This window comes from Lampetra planeri, unplaced genomic scaffold, assembly GCF_965212315.1.
Source record: "Lampetra planeri unplaced genomic scaffold, kcLamPlan1.2.h2 scaffold_981, whole genome shotgun sequence".
Classification (NCBI taxonomy): Eukaryota; Metazoa; Chordata; class Hyperoartia; order Petromyzontiformes; family Petromyzontidae; genus Lampetra; species Lampetra planeri.
The window spans coordinates 13930-31548 of record NW_027615803.1 but is presented as its reverse complement, the minus strand read 5'-3'; the positions used below and the strand labels follow the sequence as shown (position 1 = coordinate 31548).

The 17619-nt window shown below is 44.0% G+C and overlaps 1 protein-coding gene across 1 annotated transcript; it reads right to left on the bottom strand.

Moving 5' to 3' along the window:
• Window positions 1-5185: 5185 nt before the first annotated feature.
• On the bottom strand, window positions 5186-9482 carry LOC144742308 (neuroserpin-like). Its single transcript, XM_078624783.1, is given in 10 exon segments — window positions 5186-5239; window positions 5241-5263; window positions 5341-5430; window positions 5506-5592; window positions 6620-6717; window positions 6796-7000; window positions 8524-8671; window positions 8673-8719; window positions 8848-9078; window positions 9209-9482. Coding segments are annotated over 10 exon segments (1257 nt in total).
• Window positions 9483-17619: the final 8137 nt, after the last annotated feature.

Here is a 17619-nt window from a genome sequence, read left to right as displayed (position 1 = left end):
CTGTGAACGTCTGCAGTCGTCATCTCTTCCATTGTCACTGTTGCGTAGTAATTTCCTGTGAAATGTCAGTGAAACTCTACTGTTCTGACCCTGGGGTCATAATTCGATTGTTTTTCTGAGTTGTCGTTCCTCCCTGCCTGAGGGTGGAGCTACCATGGTGGGTGTCCTTCCCGGAGCTGACTGCTGAGATGGTGATAGGTGGGAGCGGCTATAAAATGGCAACCACTTGAGGCGCTCTCTCTCTCTGTCTCTCTGTCTCTCTCTCTCTTCTCTTGGCCCTGCTCCCAACGGCACCAGGCTCTGTATTGTTGTGAATGTGCTTTGTACTATGTGAAATGTTTAAGCAGTCTGGGTAGGGGTAGGGGTGAGTAGCTCGTGGTGTTCAATCCTTCTCTCCTGTTTATGTGTGTTTCACCATTGTTTTTGTTCAGGGAAGTTAGCAGCCTTATGCAGATGGTTTTGTTTGTTGTTTTGAGCCAAGCTCATCCTGAAGATTAAGACTATCACATGTGTTCAGATAAACTGATCTTTTGTTGGACAGCAGCTCTGCGACCTTGGTCGTCCTCGGTAGCGGGGAGAGAGGGAGCCCCTCCGTGTTACACACGGTTCCCCGAGGCCGGACGTGACCCTACGTTTACCATAATCCTTCTATGTTTCTGTCATGCGACCTAAGGAGCTGACACCAGTACCACATTGTGTTTTCTTGTCTTTCATCTGTGTCCGTTTGTGTTTCACCCGTGTCTATTTTTTCTACACTTTTTTTTTTCAATAAAAGAGCCTTAGTTGTCTCTTTCCTTTGGGTCCTCCTCACCACCATAACTGTCACAGACTATTTTCAGATTATACAAACCAAAGTGTCAAGATGTGTTCCTTTTCATCCAGACCTTTTCGGACCCTCGGGCAGGTCAGCTGGTCTCCAGTGACGTCACACTGCTCCAGGTGATGCCAAGACACAAATCGGAAACCGACTGGAGGGAAGCTACCGGAAGAAGAAGAGGATTGTTAACAAGGTGGTCGGAGCATCTCTAGATGACTTGGACGCCATGGCAACTCATCCACCAGTGATGAGTCACATCCTTCCACTGAATTAAATCCAAATGTACTGAAGAGTTGAATTCACCACAATGACACTTGATTTAAAAAAAGGAGCTTCAGAAGTGGAAATGGAAAAAAAGGGGACACAACAATTTACCGCCTAATTTATCTCCCTATTAGCGCGGCGACGTAGACTGAGCAGTTTATTACGCTGCTGAAGTGGGTCATTTGTGAACCCATCGAAACATACTGATACTTCCACTGGGAGGAAGTTCTTACTCTGTCTGTCTCAGACTGGTTGATGGGCGCTGCTGTTTCATTGTCACCTGGGAACTGGAATCTTCTCACACTCAGCAGACCCACTATCGCTCTCTCCTTCATGTTGTTTTAGTCGGAGGTGTCACGTGACCATACAAGATCACCTGACTCATTCACTGCAATGTCCCAGCCAGGCTTGTTCGTCCAGCTATGCTGTAAAACACTTCACCCCAACTGACCTTTTGAACCCAGGGCACTCGTGTCACTCAACCTTAGTTTGTCTGTGAAACTGTACACGACTGTCTGTCGCTTTAGACACAGGAGGACCCCACTTCACCTGACGGATCGGATTTACAATTATACTTTTTTAAAGGATGAAAATATTCTATACATAAAACAAAGAATGAGAAAGAATAGAATAACATTCAATTGTTATTTGGGCTCAATAAAATACTGATTCTCATTTGTATATCTACCATATTACAGTATATTGTACTTTTTGCTTTATATTTCCATTTCCATAACATATTCTCGCTGACTTACTGACTCTTTTTGTATGTAGCCTTGGTTCGTCATCTTATGTTAAGTTGTATGCTGGGGGCCAATACCAGTTGTAAATGGGCCAAGATGGGTTCACACTCACATTCACACCGACGGGCATGCTTATGGAGGTGGGAACTCTGGAGTACCCGCAGAGACGCGGATAGAGCATGCAAACCACGAAGCCAGGAACCCAGACCTGTAGTCTAAATCCTTTAACCCACTTTTTTAGTGTGTGGAATATTATAATACAGCAGGAATGGAGTTTACAGCAGTGTGTGTGTGTGTGTGTGTGTGTTACTTACAGGAGTGGATACTAGCCCAGAATCAGGACTCTGGTCCACAGATAGCGGTGTGTGTGTGGCACCGAGGTCAGAGCTCTGGGACGAGTGGGATTTGGGAAAACTGCCACTGAGAGTGTTTACACCTGAGGAACTGAACGATAGAAACAGGAGAAAAGGTGGGATTCTAGGTCCGACATGTGTGTGTGTGTGTGTGTGTGTGTTGTGTGTGTGTGGCTGGGGGGCGGTAAGGTCATCTGGTACATGATTACTTGTTTGGCCCAGGGTTGAAGATGAGCTGTGCTGTGTTTGTCTGTAACAGATGCCCGGCTGTGGACTGAGACGCTGACCACTGGCCGAGAGGTTCGAGTTACAGGTAACTGGGTCTGACTGACAATGCCCATGAGGTTCCTTCACCATAGCAGCCATGAGACCTGAGACCAGAGACCTGAGACCAGAGACCTGAGACCAGAGACCTGAGCGGTGGCCGTTAGCTTCGAATGGTCACTAGTCCCTGTTCTCCAACACCTTACAGCACCAAACAGATAATCCAGCCATTGTCACTGTAGCCAGTAATGATAGTTCTTGACCTAGTTAACTTGTCTTAAACTCACATTAGGAAATGAATGCTGCTTTGCAATGTTTGTTTCTGATAATGTCGTCCTGCCATGTCTTAATGTTACTTGTTGCTGTGGTCATTTATTTCACAATTCCTCACCCTTACTGTAGTTTTATTATTATTTGACACTATTGAGAGGTGACGATGACACACACTCTTACCTTAAGTAAACAGTTGAACATTAGAAACATTTTGGCTGTTGGTAAGTACACAAATGAATGCCTTGTTTTGAAATATATATATATATATATATTACATGTGGTGTGGTCATTTACAGCATCTTAACATGTAACTGTAGAAGTAATAGTAATAATAATAATAAGGTCGTGTTCCGAGACACCTAATAAAAACCATGACACATAATTTGTCGGTGGCACAATGGTGTAAAACAGTTGGCCATGTTTCGTATTTTTTCTAATAAATAAGTTCATCATCTGAATGTTTATTGTCGAGTTCAACACAACAACAAAGACATTCATGTTGTCTGAACCAGTCTCCTGTTGTGACATCGGCCTCTGCTGACACCTGAGACAGACACGTACGTTTGCAGGCTACATATCTTACCTGATCCTCAGAAACACACACGGCTGGTTTGGGCTCACCTCTCTGACATGTCCCGACCGTCTGCAGGTAAATCCTTCTGGTCTCTAACACATCGTGGGTGGTTCTGTCGGACCCGTTACCCATGGAGTGTGCCGTTGTCTCGCTGACACTGGAGCGGTCCAGCTTCTGTAGTCAGGTGAGACGTCTCTGAAGTGCAGGCCTGCCACTAAGCTGCTTGTTGCTTAGCAACAGTGCTCAGGTGTATCACAGGGGGGAGGTAGAAACAAAAGGACTCTCTGCTCCCATAGATTTGATTAACACATATTTAATTATTGAATTGAATGAAATACTTGATGGCAACTGCTGCTGACTGATTCTAATTTTTCTCTTACAACAGAATCAGAAAAAGGGTGAAGCAAGCTGGTGCTCAAATGTGGATGTAAAGTCGAAGTCGGAGGTTGGTCACGCTGTGTCGTTATGTAAGACTGCTTCGTTTTACCAATTGAAGAATATTGCTGCCAAAGGTCAGAAGTGGCGTTTGCACCGACCTGGACATTTGTGGCTCAACATGCACATTTTGAAGGGTCACAAATACAAATATATCATTGAATATCAGAACAAAGTAACATTTTAAAGTCGTCTTTGATTCCATACCGACATCACATCCACTTCACCCCATCTGCATTCCTTGTCGCTCTCCCCCATCACACTTTAAGAGTCAGTCAATCTCTGACAAAATGTCCCTACAGCGGACAACGGGTGACATAAATGAACGTTATCCGTACTCATCCCTGCACGCTGTAGATTTTGCTAACAACGTCATGAACGTCCAGTGAGGGAGGTTTTTGATGACTGATGACTACTGAAGGACAGAGTCTGGATTGTCTTTGAATGTTTGTACAAACACACCGGTCCTCAGGAGCTGACGTCAACAGAATCAACCAGCAGGTGTCATTCCCCTCCCTCTGAGATCTGATGATGACTATGTCATCTTTCTTACTGGATGTAGAAACCAATGGTATTTTATTGTTAATGGTTATTCTATTAATATCCTAAAGGGCCTTTTTCTTGTGAAGGTTCAATTTTTAATTCAGTTTATTTATCTTTATTTATCATGTTAATATCCTTTTCAGTGCACAGACCACAACTCAACTCAACACAACTGTTTTAATGGGACCCTTTATGTTTTTATTGAGGTAAAAGACTGAATACAGCTGGTGTTTCTCCCTGTTTGTACATCAGATCCTTCTCACTGTGCCTTCCTTCGCAAGTTGGTCTCTATAGCAACCCGCGCATCGGTGTCGCAGTCCCCTCTGCTCACCTGTGACATGCCCAGCTGGGGATCCATCAACCACTCCGATGTGATAAGGGCAAATTCCCGGTAGTTCATCAGCGGTTCCGAATGTGCCCACAAGTTGATTACAATACTGTCTGAAGGGGATATAAACTCGGATGGATAGCGACACTTCTCTTTCTGCAATAAATACTGAGCTCATATGTGTATATAGAACACAATATCAAATGCACAGGATGTAATTAACGTGTGAAACGTACAGCGTGCACATCGCCCGGGTTCAAACGGTCTCGTGTAAGTGAGCCGATGGAACAAAGTGAGTGTGAAGCTGCTGAACTTAAAGGGGTTCTGCGTGGATTACATGTCGTGCGCTCCCTGTTCTTACGCAATATTTACATCTTCCTCTTTCTGCGTTCCTTTATACAAGTGTTTAAAGTATCAAAACACAGTCACATTAAATGTCATATCTCAATATATAATATAATATATAATATCCGGTTTAGATCATTTGTCGTTGGTCAGAAAGAGTATAAAACACAGCTGGAAATGTGGATAGACGACAGGCAGCGTTTATGACGCCAGGATCCGATTGGGCCGAGACTGAGTGATGCCCGGTTACATTGAGTCAAAGTCAGGGTCTTTGGGCTCAATGACTTCGGGGGTCATGACCCCTGCCCATGAAGAGGATGGACCCTGGAAGGAGGAGAGACAGGTTGAAACAAAGACATGGGACACAAATGTCACACTTGTACATTAAGTACACTCAGGACCTGTTCTCCGGTTTCTGATGACAAAGAAGAACGGGTGGTCAGCCATGACCTGCGGGTAGAGCACCAGCGTTCTGGTCAGGGCGATCATTCCTGAGAACAGAGGAGACCTGAGCTTAAGACCAGAATCTATGAGCTGCACTCTGAGATGATGAAGATTCTGTCCACCTGATCCAACCGCTCCCTCGGCGCCCTCCTCAGTCACTTCCAGATAGGCCTTCTGCACCGCCTTCCCGACGTAAAGGTCCCTGTCGTCTGGAACACAAAGATGAGATGAGCTGTTGATGCTGATGTGAGTATAAAACTGCGGCATGTACAGCTGCATGCTGATGTCTGATGATGTCATACTGCAGCAAACAAGAACAAAGTGTCTGTTCCAATAAATAATATCGTATGTCACAGTACTGCTGCTACTCTATTAGCAACTGTTTTTTGTTTTTCAAATACGTTAGAAAGTATGGCCCTCAGGACAATTTCATTTTTTACATTTTTTTTTCTTCCAAAAAGCCCACTCTCATCAACCTACCTGCCAAAGTCACATCATGTCCTCGGAGAACAAGCTGAGCTGTTAGAACAAGATGTGCGGAGCAGCCCGAGTGTGTTTCACAATCCAAATACTACAACGGCTAATCCGCACGAACAAACTGCTCAGACACAGTTGTTAAAGAAAGTGTCTTACTGTTGTACTGAGCAGACATCTGTTACAACCAGCGCGTTCTTGTTGTTTTTCATATTTACTTTATACTAAGGTCACTGAGGATTCGAGGACACCAGTTCCATAAGAATATGGCTGAATTAGAAGGAGCCATGATGCACTAAAGACCAAACCAGGTGTGGAACATTTTCTTAAAGACTGTAGCCACGTGGATAAACATTAGTACAAATTTATATGTTAGCATTTTATCATTTTATTCTAAGGTTTGATCACCTTTCTTTCGGTCACCTTGACGTTTTCATCGTTTTATCAAGTTCTCCGTTGCCTCAGCACGATTGTCTACTTGGTGGATGGATTTCCAGCTGTGTTCCAGAATGGGACTGAATGAGCAGCGCCTGTGTAACCATGGCAACTGAAGCTCACAGGTGTAATACGATGACTGTAAGTACAGTGAAAGCTTTGGCTGACGCCCCCCCCCATGACCTATGAGGTTGACTTGAAACGCTCCTTTACATGAAATGTGTTTATTTGTGTTTACACCTTTATTGTCAGTGAGGTCTATGTGTCTGTGGTATATGATAATATGTGCGTATGTTTGAGATACAGCTGTGTTGATGAGGGTGTCACCTGTCATGGCGGAGAGGTCAGCGTTTGTATTGAAGATGCTCTTTATCCCCAGCTCCTGCAGAATGTTCCTCAGGTCCATCTTGTGTTCCACTTTGAATCTGAGCAATGGAGAAATTGTCATGTCAGAATTCATATCACCAATGTGTGTCTACAGCGTGTGTGTGTGTGTGTGTTACCTGGGCAGGTAGACCTCCACCTTCTGTCTCTTGACGTTGTTGGCCCACTCCTCCAGCAGGGGGGCTTTGATGATTGGCTCCAGCGAAGCCAGCGGCACTTCCTGCCGAGGCAGGACGATCATCATGGACATGTCCTCTCCCTCGTAGGGCATGTCCAGAACCTGGTACACACCACCAGCTTCCTGGGAGCCGTCGCTGAACTCACCTGTCGGGGAGACGTCAAAGCTTCAGCTCGTGTACGAGTCAGTGAACTCCTCTGCAGCAGCAGCGACTGCAGACGTAAGCGTGTTTGGGAGCATTGATCCACTGTAACGGGTCAATTCTGCTGCAAACTAATTAAAAACCAATGACGTGTTACTTCACAGGCTGTGGACTGTGTCTCTGGTTCCTTAGTGTAGATCCAGGAGAAAACACACAGTTTAATTACAAATACACACTCAGACAACTGCGTGTGGTCCCACATGAACACATTTGTATGAATGGATAAAGTTCAACCGGAGAGAGGGGTGACCAACTTTTCCATCCATGAGAAGATAAATCAGAGGGGTTTTGTATATTTTCAGTGTAAGATAGAAGATTTGTTTTATTTTTAAGCTTCTTCTCCCTTAGCTCCTGAACAACATCTCCCGTTCTGAGTGTGTCTGAGGCAGAGCGAGCACTGCAGCAGTAAACAGGGTGTGGCTTCCGCAAACATTTGACTTAACAGTATAATCGTGCTTCAGAGTGAGAGTGAAAACACAGCCGTCTCCCCGAGGACCCGTCCTTGTTCGGCTTCTTTCATGCACACGCAGCACGCCAACAAACGGGCACACACACACACACACGCACAGATGTTCTTCATCTGCGTGTCGACGAGTATGTGCGCAGCCTGTGAATGAAGGTGTTAGTGTGCGCACACACACACACACACACACACACACACACACACAAACACACACACCACAGGCTGCACCAACACAGCTCCAATTCACCACTTTAAGTAACGGTGCAGTATGAATATGATGTAACTGTCTTTGGCAGCGCATCAGATTAAAAAAAAAACATTCAGAAAAAAAATGTAAAAATGACTCGCGGTGTAGCAAAGACAGCACAAACCCCAAACTAGAACAGCACTGACATTGAAATAGATTAGTTCAGACAATAAATCAGAAGGTGCCAAGTGGACGTAGGCAGTGACGCAACATGAACATGTCATGTTCAGAGATAGATTTGAAAAAAAAAAAAAAAGAAAATAAGCTGTGACCAAACATTCAACTCATTAGTTGGATCATCGTGTCTTTGAAAAGATTCTCCAAAATAATGTTTAATTCCACAATAACTTATTATGTTAAATTGTTGTTGTTAAAATAAATATCATTTGTCCGACAGTGGCATCACACAGAAGCAATTTTCATGAAAATTAGTTGAAGGAAGAACTCATTATGTTTTGGGGTCAGATGCTTTTGACACAGAGAGAAAAAAAAAATACATATTTTATTAGTGTGGACCTCAGTGGGATTTTTAAATAATCTTCTTCGTCTCCTGGATCTTGCAATGGAGTTTCAGTTTGTGTAAATTGTATCAGCAGAGCTCAGTGAGCGAGAAAAGAAAAGGCTTTTAGGGGAGTAGCATTCCCAACATGAATAATTTAGATAGAAGATTAACATTTTAAATAACCTCAGGAAACAGGAGCTGGGAATTCAAGGGCTCATGAAACACACACACACACACGCAACTGATTGTTCCTACCGTAGTAGAAGTCTCCCTGTTGGTACATCATCTGCGTCTGGACCTCGGAGCCGTCGTCTTTGCTGAAGGAGAACGTTCTGGTGTTCTCTGGTCTGAACTGGTTCTTCCAGGAGCCTCTGAAGTAGACGGCATTCACCAGCGTCAGCCGGGGTCACGCTGCTGAAATCCTCCGCTGACAGCAGCTCTCGATCCTTACCTGCAGGGAGACGTTTGGACATGATGACATTTTGCTAATGCGCCAGCTAGCAGAAGCTCCAGAGCGGATTTGGACATCTTCCTAGCCCGCCCCCATTCATCTTTTCCTTCCTTCCCGTTCTTACTCACTCTCTGTGTGGTTCTCCACCCAGCTGTTGATGTGTTCAGCCACCGCGGCTGATTCGCTAAAGTCTACCGTCTCCACATTGGCCTTGAAATATTTCCTCATCAGATGCAGGAACTCGGGGTTAAAGGTCACACCCTCCTGCAGGAAGAGGCTGTTGGCAAAACGGACCACGTCGTGGCTGTCATCGTCAGAGAGAGCCGCCGTCAGGTTCTGGAGCAGAGCGAACTCCACACCTGGAGAGCGGAAAGTCACACAAGCACATTCAGTTCCTGGAGGTGATAACATTTTCAAAAAAAAAAACAGATGAGATGTTTTCAGGTTCCGGACTTGGATCCAACTCTCACTGAGGAAGGTGCGTGTCACCTGGCAGCAGGTGGCTGAACCCCACAGCCTGTCGGATCTCCTCCAGTGAAGCGCCCCTGGATCCCAGCTCCACCATCCCCAGGGCCACGGCCACGCTCAGCGGGGAAAAAATGATGTTGTCCTGACCCCCCTCTGCCTGTAGCTGGTGGTACAGTCTGACTGAGAATTCTGATGTAGTGTCCTCCGGAATGTCCGCCGCCCGGCAACTGTAGCCCGGCAACAGGATGGAGAGGAGGAGGAGAAGGAGCGGGGGCAAAATGTCCGGGATCCACATTGCAGCACAAATCACTGTGTGAAAGAAAGACAGATGGATGAGGAAAAGGAGAAAGGAGTTTGGAAAAAAAGAAGGAAATATGATGTGAGGGGGAACAGATGATAAGAAGGGGGGGTAGAAAGTGAAGATTTAAGAAGAATTGGAGAGATGGAGGTGGATTGGGGAGCCAAAGAGGTGTGAGAGAGAAGAATGGACGGAGGACGAGATGAAAGAGAGAAAAGAATTAGTGGAACAATGCAGAAAAGACATAAATATAGACAAATTATTGCATAAGTGAGATGGAGCAGAGGAGGAAAGGAAAGTGATGATAAAACCAAAAAATCAGGGTTCATGGCCACTCTTGTCAGCAAGACTTAAATCGGTCTAAGAGTCCTCGTCATTCTCTCACATCTCATCTCTTCTTATCCAGACACTTGTTTTTCATCTCTCTCTCTCGAGCCCTTATGTTACCTCTGTAAATCTCTGGGAGCGTGAATGAACAGACAGAGGTCGTCATGTAATGAAATCACACAAGAACATTTGTGTTATAGTTCACAGGGGTGTAATTATCAGTCCTGGAACCTGCTAGCTGTTACTGTGTGTGTGTGTGTGGGGGGGGGGGGGGGGGATCAGGTGACGCTTGTGACAATGTACCTGACCGTCAACAGCAACGACTGGCAGCTACCAGAGAGTGACGGTGCCCCATCCTGTTGTGTACCGTTCTCTGTGCCGTTGTAAAACAAACAACTAATGCCGGTGAATCTCTCTGACAAGAGAAGGAATTTCTACGTATGAACGTTGGTGTTTGCTTCGTTTCATCCAATCCGCCTCAAACTGAGCGACCGTGTCGCTGATGACCTAAGGAGGTCTCCTGTTTCTGGCAGTGACTTTGTTCTTTGTGATTTCACTCAAACCTTCACGCTCTGTCCAAGTGCACCAGACTGGTGGCTAAAAATAAACTCCAACAAATGTGCTATTTGATATTGTTTCACTCCTATAAACTACAAGATCCAGGGAATAAATCAAGGGCACATGGAACATAGCTGTCCATCAGATTGATACCACTGTCAGTGTCAAGTGTAAAAACAAACATCCATATTCATTTAACCCTTGTGTGGTATTTTTGGTACATAGTCAGTGTTCAACTGTCTAATTGGCTTCTTAATTAATGCAAACATAACAATTTATGTCAAAATACCTAAGACATGTTTACTTCCCTTCAACCTGTTGTAAAACAGAATACATGCATTTTTTGTAAAAAAAAAAAAAAAAAAAAACAATCTAAATGAAGTGAAAGAAGGCTTTTCATGTTCATTATTTATTATTAGTAATAATAATAATAAACATATGTATTATATAAATAATACTCATAATAATTAGATTTGTTGTTATTATACATGATAATTAATAATAATGATATTACTAGTCATGACTGTTACTAGTCATAATGGTACTCACTAGTTATACATTTTCCCCTTTCTTCAGCATGGAGGACAGTAGGGATGTTGGCCATGATTACCAACTTTGAAGAGGTGCACGTACAAAACTGCATCGTGAACATAATATAAATGTGTCGAGTGGGTGAAGGGTCACAAAGACAATTTTCACTTTCTAATAATGGCCTATGTCATATTTTCAAGTTTTTTGTTTTTTTTTGAAAAAAAATGAAACAAATCATCACAAAGAGCTGAATTAGACAAAAAATGTCCTTATGCCAATATTTTAAGAAGGTGACAATACTGTCTTCACAGCAAATGAGTCAAGGTCAATGAGTTCAAGGTCAAAATGATCTGTTCTATTATTTTTCTTTTGAAAATGGGCCCCATAGACCTGAAACAAACTATGAGGCGGCAGAAGATTCTAGTAGTATAAGCTGATCTCCTCCTTTGGGCCAGACATTGCAGAGAGGGAAGGGTGAGGGCGGCTGGCAGCCGTGTCAATGGAGATAATGTTCTTGACCTTCTGAGCAGTGGGAGATGAACTTCTCTGTGACAGATAGTCCGGTCATCTGTAAGGCAAGACCCAGTGTGTGTGTGTGTGTGTGTGTGTGTGTGTGTGTGTGTGTGTGTGTGTGTGTGTGTGTGTGTGTGTTCTACTGTGTGTTTCTGTCTAATCACACCATGAGTGGCTATTACTCGTAACCGCGTCCACCGTTCTGACCTTTGAAGTCGTGGCGTCTTGTCTGCAAGCGGATCCTGCGGTTTGCTGGTCAGCGACCGTTTGGCTCTGAGCGTTGGGGTTTCCAGAATGCCTCCCAGGTGTGGGGGGGAAACCAAACACCCAGCTGTTAAATCTTCTCTCGTGACTAATAGAAATTAATATGTTGGAAAATCTCTCGTGTTTGTAGTTGCCGGAGTTTAATCCTGACAAGTTGATTAATTCCATGCAATTAAACTCGTTGGCATTTAAAAGCAGCTTTGAATCTCGCGGTGTAATCCTCATTCTCAGACTGACTAGATCGGCTGTTGACATTTTCACAATTAAAATGGGACGTCCCTAAAATCCACACCGTGTATGTTAATCCTTTCTGCCATTTAAACCCAACACCTTGGAGCTGCATGCTTCGGAGGCCGGGGGGACTTCAAACATGGTCGTCCCCATTAATGGAGCAAGTCCACAGGTACACACACACACACACACACACACACACACACACACACACAAGCACTTTGAAGCACACACAAGATAAGGTCACCATGACAACGGCAAGTAAAGGACATTTTTTGCTGAGAGGAGAAAGGTGAAGAAATGAATTTCTACCTCCTGAAATGATATCGACTCGGATAAACTCTGGTCTGTGAACTCACACACGTATGTCGATGCTCATGAGAAACTGTCACGGCAGCCTGGCTCAAAAAGTCAAAAAAACATGGTGGCATCTACCTGGCTCCTCTGGAAGATGGAGCTGCAGTCCCCCAACAATCAGACTCTCAACTCTTCGGCTCAAATCACTGCGCACACGACGACAGGGTGAGGATAAGCACATTTTCAAACTGCTGAATCTCACAGATTCTTAAATGAAGACTGAACAATTCTTTCTGGACAGAAACCGCAGGCAGCAACATCCAGGATTACCACCTGCTCCTGAGAAACTGCTAAAAACGGCAGGATTTCATCATGGATGTATCTGCTTTATAAAACATCTGTCCAGCGCAGAGATAATGGAGTCTCATCTTTCATTCATCAGCTTCTCCACAGTGGAGTTCTTGGTTCTGCACTGCTCATGTGGATAACATTGAACTTTTAAAAAATGGGATAAAAAAAAATAAAAAATCTGCTCAGAGCAGCCCACACTCAACCAGATCACTAAGTGAATAAGCTGCCATCTAGTTGTGGATGTAACCAAAGCATCAACTGTGTATCGGACGCGTCATTGTAGAAAAACACGTATGTGAATGTGGCCAGTTTAATAAAATCCACTGTCTTGTACTTTGTCTTGTTTAATTCCACATCAAATGTCTTATTATACTTCAGTTATTGTGACGGCAAAACAGGATAACATCTCAACACCAGCGATGGGGAAAAAAAAAGGATTCATAGCAGAGAATCATTTTTAAATTATGACTCTTTTCAGACAGATGTGTTGTTGTGTTGTTCCAGCTCAGAGCGATGGGGGGGCACAAGTCTGAACGACCTATGAAACGTCCTGGATTTCAAACTAAAGATAGAAAATGTGCTGCTGAGCTGCAGTAGCAGCACAATTTGTGTGAGGCTTTTACTCGGAGTGGGTGCCGGGATTCTATAAATAACATCATGGTAAAGATGGCCTGCTTTGAACATACAACACCAAGTTATTGTAGACATTCAGAACGGTCTTCTGTCTCATGTGAGTTGGATGGTGTGTGTGTGTGTGTGTGTGTGTGTGTGTGTGTCTGCTTCAGACCTACATCGCAGCCCCTCCTCGGCTCCCTCCGCCACTTGTTAGAAAATGACATAACATGCTGTGGAACCTCCCTGAGGTCCCAGCGGAGGTCACCCAGAGGTTAACAGCCCTTTATTAATTCCTGCCAACAATCAAAGACCAGGCGAGAGGCAAAGCGAGGGAAGAAATGATACGAGCCAGACAAGGAAACATAACGGGAAGACGAAAGGGAAACACCGGAGAGACGGTGTGAACGGAAGCATCCTTGATTCTCAGATTTGTCAAGACCCCCTACGTAGCATGGCAAGATGGTCGACTGCACCCCCCCCCCCAAACACACACACACACACACACACTCAACAGTGTCTCTTCTCTTTCTCTATCCCAGCATCATACACGCAGAGACGAACGCAGCAACGACGCCGGGGGACCAGGGCGACACTGGACTACAGGGAAGGTAACAGAGACAAAGCTGGGTGATAATAAAGGTGTTAAAGTCACTAATGTCTCCGCTGAGTGTGTGTGAGAGGAAGAGAGAGGGTGAAAGTGAATCAGTGCTCCGGTTTTCACCACCTGCCTCTCTCATCTTCCTCAGCTGGCCCCCACCCCTGAAAGCTGCCAATCAATAGACGGATCGATTGAAGTGTGTGTGTGTGTGTGTGTGTGTGTGTGTCTGGGTGTTCATGTAAGCTGAACAGACTGTGGAAGGCTGAAGTTTACATGAATTAGTAGAATATATTCAACACCGAATCGTCCATTTAAAACAGGTTCACAACATTTAAATTCCATTATTTTGATTTATTCTCTGTCTCTCTGAAGATTTTCTTATGATGGTAAACGGGTGTTACAGTCATGGGTGATGGTTGGGTTCCGGTCTGTCCAGTCATGCACTGTGACCCTTGACCTCTCTACCTCTCTCACCCTCCCATCTGGCCACGTTTGAAATAATCCTCTGAGTCTTTGCTGCAGACAAACAGCGTCCATATATGAAAAAAAAAAAAGAACTCATTATATCATTTATGCTTCGATACGCCTTAAATCTGTTTTTTTGGGTCATAGCGTGTCAAAATAAAAAGTGTTCATTTATTTATTCACCATTTTATACTGCAGCATATGGTTGAAATCTAGCCTGGGAGACATGGATGTTGTCAAGGACGGCGACAACAACTTTATTCACACCACCGTAATTCTTCCTGCAAATTGTGTAGCTCACACACACACACACACATACACACACACACACACACACACACACACACACACACACACACACACACATACACACACTACATGCACTAAGTGGTTGCATGCAACCACACTCAGTCCTCTGCCTCTTCTTTCCCCACTTATTTTGTTTTGCATGGCTGATTTGAACGACATTTAATTACCGAAACACAATTAACGCAGCGTTGTGTGGGAAAAGACAGAACTCACTCCAGCAGTCACACACCCGAGGAGGGCAGAGCGAGGTGGAAACGTATCATCAGAGATTAACCAGGGATTCCACAGGAATATAGGATTAATACACTGAGATTATGGCTGAAATGGATATAATTTTCAGCAAGAACATGGGAGAGATAAAGGTCATAATATTATTTGCAGCAAGAAAGAGATGAGATGAAAGAGGTTTTGGGGCTTCAGAACCAGAACATTTCATATAGGTGAAGGAGGAAAAAGTGATCAAACACACTTTTTCCACACTTGAATATTATTGATAATAACAATGATAATATTTTAGTATTTTTCTTTATTGATCTGCTGTCAGTCATCTCTTACAGAAAATATTCTTCTTTTTCAGAGAACTCAATGATTGTATTTACTTTTCACTTATAAATGTACACACGAGTCCTTTACCATCATGATTTATCACCTGTGTGTGTGTGTGTGTGTGTGTGTGTGTGTGTGTGTGTGTGTGTGTGTGTGAGGGGTGGGTATAGGGTAGGACCAAGCTACTACAAATTTGCCTCGCTCAAAGCTACTCGCTGCGCCTTAACCAGTATTTCAAGGACCGCATTCTAATAGTTGTTTCAATAGGGGGGCGGGGGTGGGGGTGGGGGGGTCACAAACATCTACAGCAATCACGGTAGGAACCGACCAGCCGTGATGGTAGAAACAGTTGAAGCTTAAATCAAAAGCGTTGTAGACATATATGTTGCATCTACCCCCCGTCGTAGTGAATCCTTACACATGATGATTATACAATAGCATCAACATGAAATTATCCCATAAAACTGGTAAATACATTCCCACACATTCAGATAAAATGTATTCTGTGAAATGCTGGAATTAACGGCGGTTGCTGTGGTGATATGTCAAAGCCCAGCTTGTTATTCAAACAGTTTATTCTCACGTCAGGCTTTGCTGCGTGGATCAGGATTGGATTATTGCTGAAATGTGCTCTTACCGATACTCGGTGATGGATGGGTGATGCGCGCGCTCTCTCTGCTGCTCTCCTCCAGCGCCGCAGCGCGCAGCTTCTTCTTCTGCCGCAGACCCCGCCCCCTACACACGATTGGTCCAATGACAGTCCACCAAAGAGTTCCCACATGAAGCGAAATTGTTCCCCTCTCGACTGTTCCGTCGTTGCAAAAGGGAACGTTTTTATCCGTAGTGTGTATTAATTACACGTAATTTATTGTGTGATTATTAGTAATCAGGTTGAGTTACATACCATAATGTGTGTGGATACACAAGAACTAAAATAATGATCTGCCTGAAGACGGTAACTGCTGGAATCGACGACGAATCATCTTGACCTACAATGCGGCCAGCGTTGACACGGCATGTTGTCAACAGTTGCTTGTTGGAAACTTAACGTTCATTTAATCTCAACACTCAATTTCCACAATGTATAATTTCAAAAGTAGTAGAAAATAAATTCTTGCCCACTGGTTGGTACCAAAGTGTCGCACAGTTCGGAAAAGAACAGCACTCTGGGATATGTAGTCCTTACTGACAGCTAGTACAATGACGACGTAAGAAGGTCAGTGGTCGAAAGAACTACAAATAGTACTCTAAACAACAAGTGTCGCTCTAAACAACAACAACAACAACATCATCATCATCAACAATAACAACAACAACAACAACAGAACTGACTTTGACGTGTACAGTTGTCCTTTTTTAGTTTTGGACTGTCTAATCACCGAGGCTGTGGCGGAAATGGTGATAATAGCACGTTAGCAAAGCACCAGCAGAATTCTAGATCCTTGTCACTTTTCTTCGGACCAAAGTTCTTCCTGCCGGTTTCACCTCCACCCAGAGAGAGCTTTCTGCGTGTCTTCACTGGTAAGTGTTCAATGTAGTGTTGTCAGAGGTTCTTTCTGATAATCAACATTTGTCCGGGTTGATTATTTTTGTATAGTTAGTATAATGTGTCGTATAGTATAATGTACAGTTCTGTTCAACTACAGTGTGAGTCAGAGTCATTCTAACAGAACACCTCTATTTTATTGGTGGGTCTGCCAGCAAGAGCCAACCTTGGTGAAACCAAGGGTTATCCTGTTATGTTATCCTGTTTTTTTCTAATAATAAAAGTCAAAAAGTTTGGTTCGCTACTAGTCACGCAGCGTTCTGACGCAGCGGCTCGTTTCGACCGGTGTTCTGTCGATTTTTGCTATTTCCTGACTCTGCGCATGCGCTGTAACACGTCACCGACTCTTGGGGTCATATTGCATTTGGTCGAAACAGGCAAGACGGAATGTTTCACTTTTTAATGCAAAGTTCACAGAATGACACTTAATTGCGTGTACTCTTACCTTCACAGCTCATGCAATCGTGAAAGAAAATTCGGCCAAGATGATAATTTGTGTGTAAGTCAGTTTCTTCAAGACAGCAGTTTTTGATAGATCGTGTGCACACTGTCAGATTTTGCTTTGACTGCTCATTTCGGTTCGGTTGTGCATGTTTTTTATACTTGTAAATGCACTGGTATTATTTACATATGGCCAGGGTGGTGAGTGGTGGTTGAAAATACACGAAATGAGCAGTCAAAGCAAAATCCGACGGAAAAGCAAAAATCGACAGAACACCGGCTCCATCGGGAATCGCGTGCTATGACTCTGTCACGTTATAGCGTGCACGGATTATGAAATATGCACGAAAACGTGCACGATTTTTGCCATACCAAACTTCCAATTATGCCAAATCCCCATCCTCAAAAAAATCTATGAATTATATACCGTTGGAAAGGTCTGCTTCCTCTGAAGCCAGGAAAAAAGAAAGCGTGTTTATACGATGTACGGTTCGCATGCTACGGGCTAAAAGTGGCCATTTTTGCTTAAAATACACATTCTG